General features: G+C 36.4%; 1 protein-coding gene across 2 annotated transcripts in view; it reads right to left on the bottom strand.

Annotated features, from left to right (window-relative positions):
* cep85l (centrosomal protein 85L) overlaps positions 1-13,247 on the bottom strand; it is a 66,937-nt gene that overhangs the window by 2,468 nt on the left and 51,222 nt on the right. For both annotated transcript variants that reach the window (XM_084090324.1, XM_084090323.1), the window contains exons 4-12: positions 9,424-9,509; positions 7,549-7,666; positions 7,269-7,466; positions 6,529-6,681; positions 4,503-4,657; positions 4,082-4,199; positions 2,795-2,845; positions 2,502-2,609; positions 470-638 (exon numbers count right to left, since the gene is read on the bottom strand). In XM_084090324.1, coding sequence (XP_083946450.1) covers positions 470-638; positions 2,502-2,609; positions 2,795-2,845; positions 4,082-4,199; positions 4,503-4,657; positions 6,529-6,681; positions 7,269-7,466; positions 7,549-7,666; positions 9,424-9,509 — 1,156 coding nt within the window. The remainder of the gene's footprint in view (positions 1-469; positions 639-2,501; positions 2,610-2,794; positions 2,846-4,081; positions 4,200-4,502; positions 4,658-6,528; positions 6,682-7,268; positions 7,467-7,548; positions 7,667-9,423; positions 9,510-13,247) is intronic.

Genomic DNA, 13,247 nt, shown 5'->3' with positions numbered 1-13,247 from the left:
TTGATGAACAGAAAGAACATTTATTTGAAATACAAATCTTTTGTAACATATATGTCTTTAATGTCCCTTCTGATCAAGTTAATGCATTTTTGCTAAATTAAAGTATTAATTTCTTTAAACACTGACCCTAAACTTTAAAAACACTAATAATTTAATAACACACTTTCGCAAATTTTAAAATGAATAGCATTTTTTCATACTGTGCAATAAAATGTTGTGATGCACATTTAGCATTCAAAACGCTTGATTTGAGTGTTCTATTTGTAATTTTAAATATTGAATTTAAATAAGAAGCAAGAACGAATATGAAATTAAAATTAAGGTAAAGGTGACTAGAGATGCACACAACTTTAATACCTTAATATCTAATTTAAAATCAAACAGGCTTATGCTGGATTACTCAATGCAAATAAATACAAAATATTAAAGTGTACTGTAAGAGTTTTATATGTTCTGAATAAGTATTTACATTTGATGCCGAGCAGCAGGGCCAGGTTGGGCTCTTTGCCTTGAGCTCTCTGTGTGAGGACACTGCACAGGCCCTTAAGATCCAGCAGACACAGGGACATCTCCTTCAACAGGGGCCCGGCCTCCTTCAGACACGGCCCGGGGGTCTCCTCGTCTGCCCGCCTTCCATTCTGGGGAGATAAAAACACAAAGGCTTTACACACTCCTCCCTGTGTCACACAGCAGGGGGAATCAGGACAGAGCCTTTAAAGGGACTTTCATTTTAAATTATGGAAGTACAACGAAGCCCTGGCTCGTCACATTCGCCACTGGGGCTTTGAGAGAATCGCTATTTTCACCTTCAAATGCTATTACGGACACAAAGAAGTGTTATTTCAGCATTTTACGCTCGTCCTTCGTAGTGTGGGAAGAACTTTCAGAGTTTTGGACAGTAAAGTTGATGACTAAGCTTAACAATTGTGTGAGTCCTCCTGATACAGATTACCAGCGGAACACATTCTTATTTCTCAGAGCACTAGAACGAAATCACAAGCAACTGTTTGTGAAAACTAGCCAAATCGAACAGTGGGAGGTGGAATTTCTGCCATTTACACAGCGGGACAATAGCAAGAGTGGAGGAGAAATGATGCCATGACCTATTGGGGACGGTGGGATATACCGTCCCCTATATATAGACATATACCGTATGTCTATATAGTTAATGACAATGGGAAACTAATTGAAATGTTTTTTGTTTTGTTTTTTTAAAGTATAATCTTTTATGGTTTTAGTTTTAGTTATAATAATAACCCTGATTAGGACTATTAAAAAAGAATATGGACTTCATAGAGGATGCACTTTTACACACGTGGATTTTCTGAAATAATAATAATCAATCAGCTTTGCAAGTAATTTCACATAGCTAATATTGTTACTCAACGTTTAGTACGTTTGCAACTAATTATAGTGTCAGAGCTTCTAGAATTTCCTCAAAAAAAAAAAAAAGACAAACCTGCACAAAACAAAAGCTACATCTGAAATCACATACTGACTACTTACACTACTGTTCAATTATAAATAAATATTTGTTTTTAACTTTTATTAATCAAGAACGCGTTAAATTGATCAAAAGTGACAGTAAAGAAATTTATAATGTTCCAAATGACTATTGATCAAAGAACCCTAAAAAAATGTTTCACAGTTTCCACAAATATTGTCACTATTGATAATATTAAGAAATGTTTCTTGAATATATTCAAATAAAATATATTAAAACAGAAACCGTTATGTTAAATTATAATAACATTTCACAATATTTTTGAGCAAATAAGTGCAGCCTTGGTGAGAATAATCTTACTGCCAGCACTTTTTAACAGTAGCGTACCTGAATGATAGCAAAACACATCTGTTCATGCAGATTTGCTTTAATGCAAAATATAAATCTTCTCTAAAATGTAGCAAATATAGTGTGAAGCTACTTTTACGCAACAGTTACTTGGAAAGGACACACTTTTTGTTTAGCTTTCCAGGATCTGTGATTTAAAATGATAGGGAAGTACATTGTGAGGGAAACAAATTACTGTCCAGTGTGTAAGAATATACGCAGTCATCCTTTACATGGGATCTGTTATACTTGGTAATTTCTTGTGGGTCTCACAGAAGAAACCAAGTCAGAAAATCCATGCTAATAATCTGGTGTGTGTCCCTGTTGCAGCTCTGTATGATGTACGGTCTCTGTGCCCGGCTCCACTGTCGTCTCTGTGAAAGTCAGTGTGGATCACGCATGACTGCGGCTCGGTGAAACTTCCTGTTCTCCCTCACCTTGAGACGGCGCAGTGAAAAATGACGTCCTGAATTCTAATAGCGCGCTGAGGGCCAGTTGGGTTATTCATGACTCGACTGCCACGAAAAGCAGGATGGAGAATTTAATGACACAAAAATGAGCCTTCAATCAAGCTTCTAACTTCCGCCACAGGGCTCATCTGTATCGTTTAGGATGAAAAAGTCTTAGCAGCACTTTAGAGCCCCTTTGTGGGTGGTTTGGAGTGCCGTACCTGCTGAAGAGTTGTGGAGAGCGTTTCAAGTTCCTCCTCGCGTTCCAAGAGCTGTTTGCGGAGTTCCTGCGTGATCCCCCTCTCCCTCTGCAACTTCTTTTCCAGGGCCTGAAAGAGGACGAAAGACAGCGCTTATATGATGTGCATTCTAAACAAGCCTGCTTTGATTACACTATAAGCATCAACATGCAAGACACCGTCCCATCATCCTTTCCAAGAACAAGAGATAACAATGCAAACCAGGATTATTGTCCTAAAGCTTCCAGAACAAAAGGTAGAAAATGACATCTTACCGACATCTCCAGAGTGAGCTTGTCAATTTGCTCCTTCTGATTGTCGATCAACTGAAACAAAAATCAAGAAATGGCAAATTACACAACTGTGAAATTTGTATAATTTGAATGCACAGAGAAGGAAAAGCAGCTAACGAGTATCCAACATACCGGTGGAGGCCTTCAATACTGTTTAAAAAGCATCCCAAGACAAAAAGTGACTACTTACATGAAATAAAATAAAATAAAACTTAGTTTTGGATTTATTCAACAATTTTTGGTCACTTCCAGGGCTTGACATTAACTTTTTTGCTCAGCAGCCACTGTGGCTAGTGGTTTCCAAAGTTATTAGCCACTCAGCATTTTCACATCGATACCATGGGGAAACACTGCCATGTAGATATTTTTAATATTATCTCATAATTTGGCAGCAGGTATATTAGGCTGCTGTCACTTTAAGACCTGACGCACAGATCCATTATGCTGTTACACATGACCAATGGCATTTTTACATTATTTTGTGTGTATTTGACTGTTTAAGCGCAATAAATGTTCACGTTATGTGTGCGCACTTGGGGTGTGAGCACCAAATCCCACGCCGAAATTTAAGACAATATTCATCCGGAGCAAATGAAATGAGTGAGTGAGGGGAGGCAGGTTTGTGTGTCAACTCGCTGTCAGAGAGATGAGAAAGCGAGAAAGCGAAGCTGGTATTGTGTATCTATTCTGCGGGAAATGAGTATTGGAAGTGTTTCAGATATTTCAATATCGATATATATCAAAAAAGCTATATTTTTGACAACAGTACATTGCACTTATTTCCAATGCCTTTTTTAAGTCTACAATTGAAAAATGTATATATTATATATAAAATGTACCTGCCAAATTGGCTAGTAGGAGTGACTTTGTTACACGCCACTGCTGAAATCCACCCGCATTTGGCGGGTTGGAGGGTGTTGACGTCAAGCCCTGGTCATTTCCATTGGTTTGGTTATTTCTTAGTATTGATAACTTGAAATAGGTAGCTTTGACAAGTATGTTTAGTATGACTAGGTTGAATGTAATATAGACAGCATTTTTGGGCATCATATGTGGGAATGTGCATATGATGCCAAGTGGTGTCAAGGTAGGCAGCTCACTAGGTTTTAAATAATAAGAGAACAGAAATGATTATATATATATAAAATTTCAATAAATCAGTGATTTATAGATTTATAGTATAATGTATTATAGAGAAATCTGGGCATAAAAGGAATGATGGAAACTGTACTGGTAAGTGTCATTAGGTGCATCATGGGAGATCAGTACCAGGCTGTTCTGGCTCTGTTGTTCCAGTAGCCGAGTGTTTTCCTTCTCCAGCTGCTTCAGGTCCAGCATGGGCAGCCGTACTCCATCCTCTAAACACTTCTCCACCTTCTCTTGTAGGCTACAACAAGATGTTACAGTACTCTATCATTCAGTGAGTAAAACCAAATAAGGCAGAGAGAAATCTCGACAGCTCCTTTTTATATATCAACGCTGCTGTGGTCTTTCCAAGTTGATGATTGGCCTGATTTCATCCCCATGTTTACATGTTTTAAAAAGAGTACACAGCGCTTTGATCTTCAGCTCACTTAACAAGGATTGAGCACTCTGTATATAAAAAGTGGCTTTCAGAAAGAAACCAAATCAAAAGCAATGCTTCTGGCTGTGAGGTCGTCTCAATAGAGCGAGCGAGTAAGTGCAGTACCTTTGAACAGCAGCCACAAGCTCTTTCTCCCGCTTGGATTGGGTCTCGATGAGGGCGTCTTTCTCCGGCAGCAGGGCTCGGTTCTCCTCCAGGGTTTTCTCCAGATGGGCTACGGTGTCCTCCAACGCCTGCTTCTTCCCCTGCACTTCCTGCAACTGAGTAACGGACGGAGATGAATACAGTAATGCTACTGCACATCAATGCTTGAACACTCTGCACACCTTTATAAACATTGTTTTGTAATGTTTATTCTGCACATAGTTCGTGCAATTTTATTTTGGATGTAATCATTATTTTTGTCTTGCTTTCCAGTAAATATGTGCCATCACTAAATCAAATATTTATTAATTATTTTATTTTGTTTATGCGTTTATTTTTCTTATCCAACTGACAAGAAGCTTTTCTTTTTTTTCTAAACCTTACGAATTTTGTGAGATTTATGCTTAAAACAAGACAAAACTATTTGTCAGTGGAGAAAGGAACATAAAATAAAATAATAAATAAATGTTAGATTTGATTTTGCTCAACCATTTTTGGTCACTACATAATTCTCATACTTTCAATTGTGTTATTTCTTAGTTTTGATAACTTCACTCAGTTAAATCTAATATTGGCCAGAACTTTTTAAAATAAAATAAAATATATTAATTCAAGAGTTTGTCTTATACAAATTAATCTTTTTTTATTCTGATATTTTTTACTAAAAGACCGAAGACTAATAAATTGATTAGTAAAATGATTTTTGCAGTCAACTGTATTGCATTTAATCCAACATCACAGACAATGTCTGGCTCAAAGTGACAGATGCCTCAAACTGTGCTAAAGTGGTAAGAAAAATATGACTCCAAACATTTTTTGGACTGTCAGATAATATTAATCCTCTTACGGTTGTGCATACTAGTAAACTGCACAAAATAATGATTTAATAAACCACAAGTAAGATTATTCCCAAACATAATGAAGAGTGCCTGCTGTCACATTAGCAGCTGTTTGCGCTGATCTATTAGCAGAACGCCGTGGGGACTGGCACTGGCACTGCTATGTTGGTTTAGGAGACGTTAATTATGGCCTCATTAACTGAACCAAGAACACTTTTGATTTTTGAGGCATAAGTTTGTGGACAAGTTTGTGACCAACTTGGAAAAGGTGGCATCTGAGGTGTTGGAATCATAATCAGAAAAAAAGAAGTAGTAGTAATTAAGGCTGTGTTAAAAATAATGATTTCTCGATTTGATTTGATTCTCATTTTAATGAACCGATATCGATTCTTAAATTCCAAGAATGGATCTTTTAGTCTGTTAATGAATGAACAAAACTGAACTTATCATCTATTCTGCTTTACTACTAGTAACAGCACAAAATAAACAGAATGAACATCAGAAGGTTTGTAATCACTCAATCAATGTTTCAGCTGCAGAAAGACATCAAAAGAACAACTTGAAAAACAAGGTAATCTAATGTTACATTTAACTCAGAAAAGCGATTCAATGTCCAAAAACTCATTAGTCAGCTAGAAAAATTAACTCTAGAGAGGATCATTTTGATAAATATATGCACTATACTGCATATCTATTGTATTTTTACTAACCTGGTCTTCAATATTTAATGTTTAAATAAACACAGGCACCATTTAAATATTTATATTTAGAAAGAACGAGTAGAAACATGTCATTAAAACGTTATTATAGCATTATTATTATATAAACTTCCTTGTGTGTAATTTAAAAGTTAGTAACCTGTACAAATCAGTTAATTTTAACCTTTAATATTATAGTAATGTACCAACTGCGGTTTCCTGTATAGTTTACAGCATTAGCTGAGATATTTTTTTCCATGTACTGTACCCCAATTAATCGATATCGAATCAAATTGAATCGAATCGCAAGCTTGTGAATCGAAATCGAATCAAATGGTGAAACTTGTCTCAATACCCAGCGCTAGTGGTAATGATTTTGTAGAATGTAAAACACAATCACTAGTTTTTGCAGTTTAAGACTTTCCAATAAAGGAGGAGAACGGCACGTACCTGCTGAGCCTGTGTCTGGACCTCGTCCAGCGAGGGCAGGTCTGCCAGGTACTTCTCCAGCGTCTCGATGCGCTGCTGCTTCTCTAGATTCTGCTCCTGTTCGCGCTGGCATTTCTTCTTCAGACTGCTGATGTATCGGTCACGTGTTTTCATCTGATCGGAAGCACAAAGCATCTTTGTTCAGCTTCAGTAGGGCATGTGAAACAATAGGTCTTATTTAGTAAGCGTGCGTACGCACTAATTTGAGCGTGAAATCTGTGTAAGAACATTTTCACAAACAAATCATGATTCACCAATAACTTTCATACTAAAATGTATTGTAAATACACAAAAATGTATGAACAGCTGAAACCACACGTACGCAAAAAATCACATATTCTGAATGGCCGTCCGAAAATTACATTTTATCTAGAGATATTTCCTCTTGTACAGACAGTGACAAAACAGTGAAAAAGTAAGAAAAGCTGTGTTATCTGGTTTTAAAAAGCTGTGTTTTATGCAAAAGAACAACCTTGGACAAGCAGTCGCTCATTTAGAAAACAGAAAATTCATTAACATTAGAATAGATTTATGTGTGAATGCACGTGTCGTGTTGTGACTTAGACATAGATTTTTTCTTCTGATCGTACAAATACTAAGTAATACATGCAATTATTAGTGAATGAGACCCAAAATTTTCAAACATTTTGGTACCACAGACCCTTAGCACCATTCACATGTCTTGAATTAGAAGTTCTAACCTTCTCCTCCAGTTTCTTGATGTCTTCGGTGTATTTCTGTGTATTTTGTTTGAGAAATTCGTTGAGGTGGATGACCTCCAGCTCTGCCGCAGCTAATTTACGCCCCAGCTCTCCGTTCTCACAGCACAGTGGGCTCAGTCGCTCGGGCAGCTGAGACTTTGGACTCTGGCCGGATACTGGACTGTCATATGGAGAATCCTAAAAAGGTGGAAAGAAGCACTTTTTTACTGCCATTTTTAAAAGTATTTTCTCCTATTTAATTCATTTCAGTGAGACATACCTTGGCCTTGAGCATATAGGAGTCATCATAGCGCCCCCTCTGGTTGTGAAGGACTTGTTGCGCCCTTATCTCGTTTTCCCTGATCCTGGCATGAAGCTGAAGGATTTGCTGCTTTTGCCTAGAATCGAAAATCAGTGAGACAGTCAGTATTCACTTAGTTTACTTAGTTTCACAGTCTGTTGGACAGCTCTGCTTCAGAGCACTTTAAAAACAAGTACGCTGAAAAATTCCTTTTGAGAGCAAAGTACATGCTTGCTGGAGGCAGTCGCAGTGATGTGGGAGGCACAACTGCTTTCATAAGAAATGTTTTTACACTTGTAATGACACTTTAAAGTGTGCTTGTGCTTGGTTTGGACATTTTCTGCCTTTGAGCTAAATAAGAGAGTGTGGTTAAACATTCCTAAATCAAGTTCAGCATAGTAAAATACCAGCAAAATCAGTGAACTGATCGCAACATCATCATTTTTTATCCATTAAAGGTGCTGTAAGTATTTTTTTGGAAAAATGTCCTTTTAACATGACGGATATCAATGAATTCAGGGTTCTGAAATATGACAACTGTCTCTGTGATAAACCTAGACTATGTGGCCAAATGTTTCTATAATAAACACACACACACACACGCACACGCACACACACACACACAGACCAGATATTTTCAGCCACATTATATATATGCATATTTATTCTATAAATGTGATTTCTAAGAAAATGTGAAAAAAGTAAAATATTTTACATACTAATAATAAATGAATGTGACACAGCTCTTAAGCAGTCGTTGGTTAAGTCTTTTGTTCTATTTTGCTGTGATTGCTTTTGACATTGAGATATCCTGATGCTGTCTCTTTCCTGATTATTTCTATAGGGTGGGGTTTTGGAAAGAGAATGTGTGACTAATTCTGGCAGAAGTTCCAAAACATTGCTTACAGCTAAAAAATTGTAAATGAGCGATATATAAATGGACAGCAAAACTGGATTTAGAAGCCTGACAAAAAGGAGAGTGATGCCCAGCTAAAAGCGTGCTTGTTTCCTCGTGTGTAATTGTTGGCAGGGATATGCGGTGTGTTTGTGTGTGAGCAGAAACAGCAGACTGAACAGTGGCCGTCTGCTCTGTGGCATGTGTGGCACTGCTCCGTCTGTCAGAGCTAACCTAAAAGCAAAGCAACACTATGGGTGACGGCATGATGCTATAATTACAACCGGCTCAAGGTCAAAGCAGTCACTACAGGGTCACAGTCCTGAGCACAGCTGACGTTGTGTTAAATTAATGAAATGCTATTAATGAAACATCTGCCCCTTCCCCAGAAACATGAGCTAATGACAAAGCTACAGACAAAAATGGATGAATCCATTACTTTGTTTACGTGGGAGGTCAGGAAAGGTCTTGTTTTGACAGCAGTTGCATGACATTTCTTGGTAAGGTTGAGTCATTTTTTAGTTGCATCAGACTGACATATTTTGCCGTTACATCAGGTATCATTGTGTTAGCAGCATCTTGCACCATAATCATTGCGTTGCTTTATCGAAGCATAAGTGGATTATATTGACAAACAACCAGGAATAATTTGCTAATTTTTTTAATTCTTGAATCAAAGATCTGGTCCGATTTAAACCCTGGTTTCAATGTCTTCAATGTAATGTCTATTTGATACTTTTCTCATTTAACACAATAAATACAATAATGAAATTACCCATTTTGGGGGTAATTTCTCAGCCAAATTTGCCATTAATCAATCACCACATTGTGTAATGAATTATATTAAAAATGTTAATAGCTTGACAGCCCTAATAATATTATATACACGCCCTGATAAATAGTTTTTATTCTTTGTGTATGACTTCATAAGCACTCAAAAAGTGTCTTTGTTTACTCACCGGTCAATCTCCAGTTCCCTCTGCCTCAGGAGTCCCTCCTTAATCTTTACCAGGGTATTGACAGGGAGAGAAGTTCCACTCAGCATCTGCACAAAACAATAATTATAGCATTAGAACTCCTCATTTGGTAAACACGCAGGGTCAGGCTAGCGTGCACTTATGGTAAGCACACAGTAATTAGCATACTCTGTCATCATAATCACCATCGGCAACAAACTGCCACCGAAGCCATGCAGCATTCCAGTGAAGAACTCCAGGGGGTTTGTAAAGGTCTCTTCTCGCCTGGAGGATGACAGCGAGTCTTTGCACTACTGAATCTAATTATGAATTTGGTTTTAACTTTACTTTGTTTTTCCAAGGAGGCGCATGACTCCCTGATTTGAATGGCAAATAAATGTAATAAAATGTATCTATTTATTTAAAATTTATATTAATTTGTTTATAATCAATTTATAATAATGTAATATATATATAGTTATAATAAATAATTATATAGATATTTAAATTATATTTACATAATTGTTATATTTTATGTTATGTTATATAATTAAAAAAAATAGATGCCTAAAAAAAGCATAGTTCTCTATTGACAGCCATTGAAAAAGTACAAATAATTATATAATTATATATATATATATATATATATATATATATATATTAATGATATCATTATTTGTACTTTTTCAATGGCTGTCAATAGAGAACGATGCTTTTTGCTCTTGTAATGGTGTAGTTCAGTAACCTGCCAGCAGGGGCTAACTGAACATAACAGTGTCCCCAAATAAAACCAAGATCATCTCGGATCTGATGTCATAATCCAGGCCTGATTTCTAGAATTCCCTTGAAAGGTGATGAAAAACAACAGGCACACACCAAACATATAGTTTCCCCATAGCCCTTAAGTCGGTATGTACACAATCTTCAGCAGTGCGTGTTTGAGTGAAGGGTGACAGGTCATAAAGCCGCTAAATGGGAGCACTGCAAATGGCTCCATGAGGAGCTGAAAGGACCCTGCTGAAGAGGTCACTGATAAGGTCACATCTCATGCTTTACTCCAAACATACAGCAGACTTAGAAGGATGACTCTATACTCAACACAGCTTGAGGGAAGTCTGTTGAGACTTAAACTGAATATATGGGACATTGGGGTAATAATTATCAGCCCCTTTATGTGAAACTACTCAATTTCTAGAGCTCAGCTTTCTAAATATTTCTAAAAACTATTTTAAAAACATTTATAACACTTTACAATAAAGTCTCATTTGTTAGCATTAGTTAATGTATTAACTAACATTAACTAATAATGAGCAACTAATCTTTGTTAAAATTAGTTGAACAAACAATGAACAGTTGTATTTTTATGATGTTAGTTCACAGTGCATTAACTAAGGATTACAAATACAACTTTTGATTGTAATAATGAAATTAACATCAACTAAGATTTATGAATGCTGTAGAAGAATTGTTCATTCTTAGTCCATGTTAACTGAAGTACTTAACTAATGTTAACAAATAAAACCTTATTCTAAATTGTTACCAAATTATTATATTATATATTTATAAAACATACCTAAAATATAAATAAAATAAATAATAATAAAATAATAAAATATAAACAAATAAATACAAATATAAATATATTTTTATTTAATATACTTTTTTTATATATTTATTATTTAAAATATTTATACAAATAAAAGATAATACATTAAAATAAAATATTTTTTCTGAAAATATTTTAAATCGCTACTTTATTAATATACCATACAAATCTATATTCAGGATTAAATTAAATTAACAAATGTTTACAATTTTAGAAATATTTTCAAATGAATTCAATCATTTACAATGAATATTTTAAATTAAATGCATGGGTTTCCTCTAAAGACATGCAATATAGGTAAATTGGACAAAGTAAATTGGCCGTAGTGAGTGCGTGCGTGTGTGTGAGTGTGTCCTAGCCCTGGGATTGCAGAGTTAGTACACTCTCAGTGCTGGGAAAGGCATCCGGCGTAAAACGTGCCAAATCATCTGTGCGGATTATTCCCCTGACAAAAAGGGAGAAAGCCGAAAGAAAGAGAGAGAGATTTGTTTTCATTAATAAGGGGTGGTTGATTATGATTTCACTTTTCTAACTTTAGTTAGTGTGTAATGTTGCTGTTTGAGAATAAACAACATCTGCAAAGTTACAACGCTCAAAGTTCAAAGCAAAGGGAGATATTTTCTTTTACAGAAATAGCTTTTTAAGGACTACAACAGACGTCTGGTAGGGACTACACAAGCTTCCTCCCGGGTTAGTGACATCACAAACCCTAAAATTTACATAAACCCCACCCCCGGGAACATGCAAGCAGTGTTGAGAAGAGGAAGAGTTGTTGTAGTATAGAGCACATTTGTGAGTCTGCTCAAGCTGTCGTCTTTTCACATTTATTGCAATACAGTACGCAACACAAATGCAATAGCATGTCACTCTGTAGACATATTACAACAGTTCCCACACAAGTGATTTATAGATTATCATGAAAGAATATGCTAATCAATGACTTGGAGATAGTAAAATAGCTAAATAAATTCATCAACTAACCATTCAGAAACGTCCTGTTGCATTCTACATGTTGTCACTTCTTCTTGAGTCTCTCCATTATTGTCCGACTTTGGTTTGAACATAAAAGGCAGTACAGTTTCTGACATTTTAGTGCGTGTCTGCAAGCTGCCTGCTAACACACAAGCTCTTGAAGCTCCGCCCTCTGTGCCGGGACTAGCAGCTCATTTGCATTTAAAGAGACACACACAAAACAATGCGTTCTTGCCCACCCACAAAAAGGGACAATTTTACCATGCTATAAAAAATTCTCTGTGGGGTATTTTTTATCTAAAACTTCACATACACACTGTGGGGACATTAGAGACTTATTTTACATCTTGTAAAAAAGGGGCATTATACCACCCCTTTAAATACAATCATTAATAATTAAAAAATTATTAATTTATTTACTTCATTACATTACATCCTTACATACTGTACATCTTTGTAATCGGAACAGCTGTTAAGAATCAAAATAACTCTTAAACGTCCTGCACTTGTGCACTGGATAGTGGATGGGATATGGTACATTTTATCCATGAGACCAATGACCACCGTCCACTGGACTATAGGCCTATGTCACGAAAAAATTGAAGACCGGAAGTACGTCTTTTAGTAGGGATACGGCTCTTCCGGTTAGCTTTTTACAATGGCGGAGTCCGATAGATACCGCTGGACCAAATCTCTCCGCAACCTGCCTGAAGTCACATATGACGATGTGGTTCAGATGGTAAATGAAAACTCTCAAGTGGAAAAGTGTGAAAGCTGAGGTATGGCTGTCTATGTCCTGACGCAGGTACACTACAACAACAGCGGCGGGCCGATCGCCAGTAAGGTAAACGTTTCTATGGTAACAGCGAGTTGGACCAATCAGCAGACGTTGCTGCTACGCTTAGGATTGTGGGTAGTGTATTTTTTTTTCATAAGATTGCGGATAAAACATGTTTTTTTTTCATACAAACTTATAGCTTCTACAGGAGCAAAAACCTTTGTTTCACAACCTCATAGCTCGTGGTCAGTCTACCTCGAATGGTTTAGACATTATGGCTGATAATCTAAATCCTTATCGAGAAATACTGTTGACCGGAAGTTCTGAATCCCTACTCCGCGTTCCGGAAGCAGGAAGTGTGACATAGGCCTATATATTCAACTGATGTGGTTTGCACAGGAGCAACCGGGGACAACCAGCTATCAGATATATTAACCTTTTACATCAACTGTTTAAAATAGTCCATGTTGT

This window comes from Abramis brama, assembly GCF_963993115.1.
Source record: "Abramis brama genome assembly, chromosome: 18".
NCBI lineage: Eukaryota > Metazoa > Chordata > Actinopteri > Cypriniformes > Leuciscidae > Abramis > Abramis brama.
This window is presented reverse-complemented; position numbering and strand designations above follow the sequence as displayed.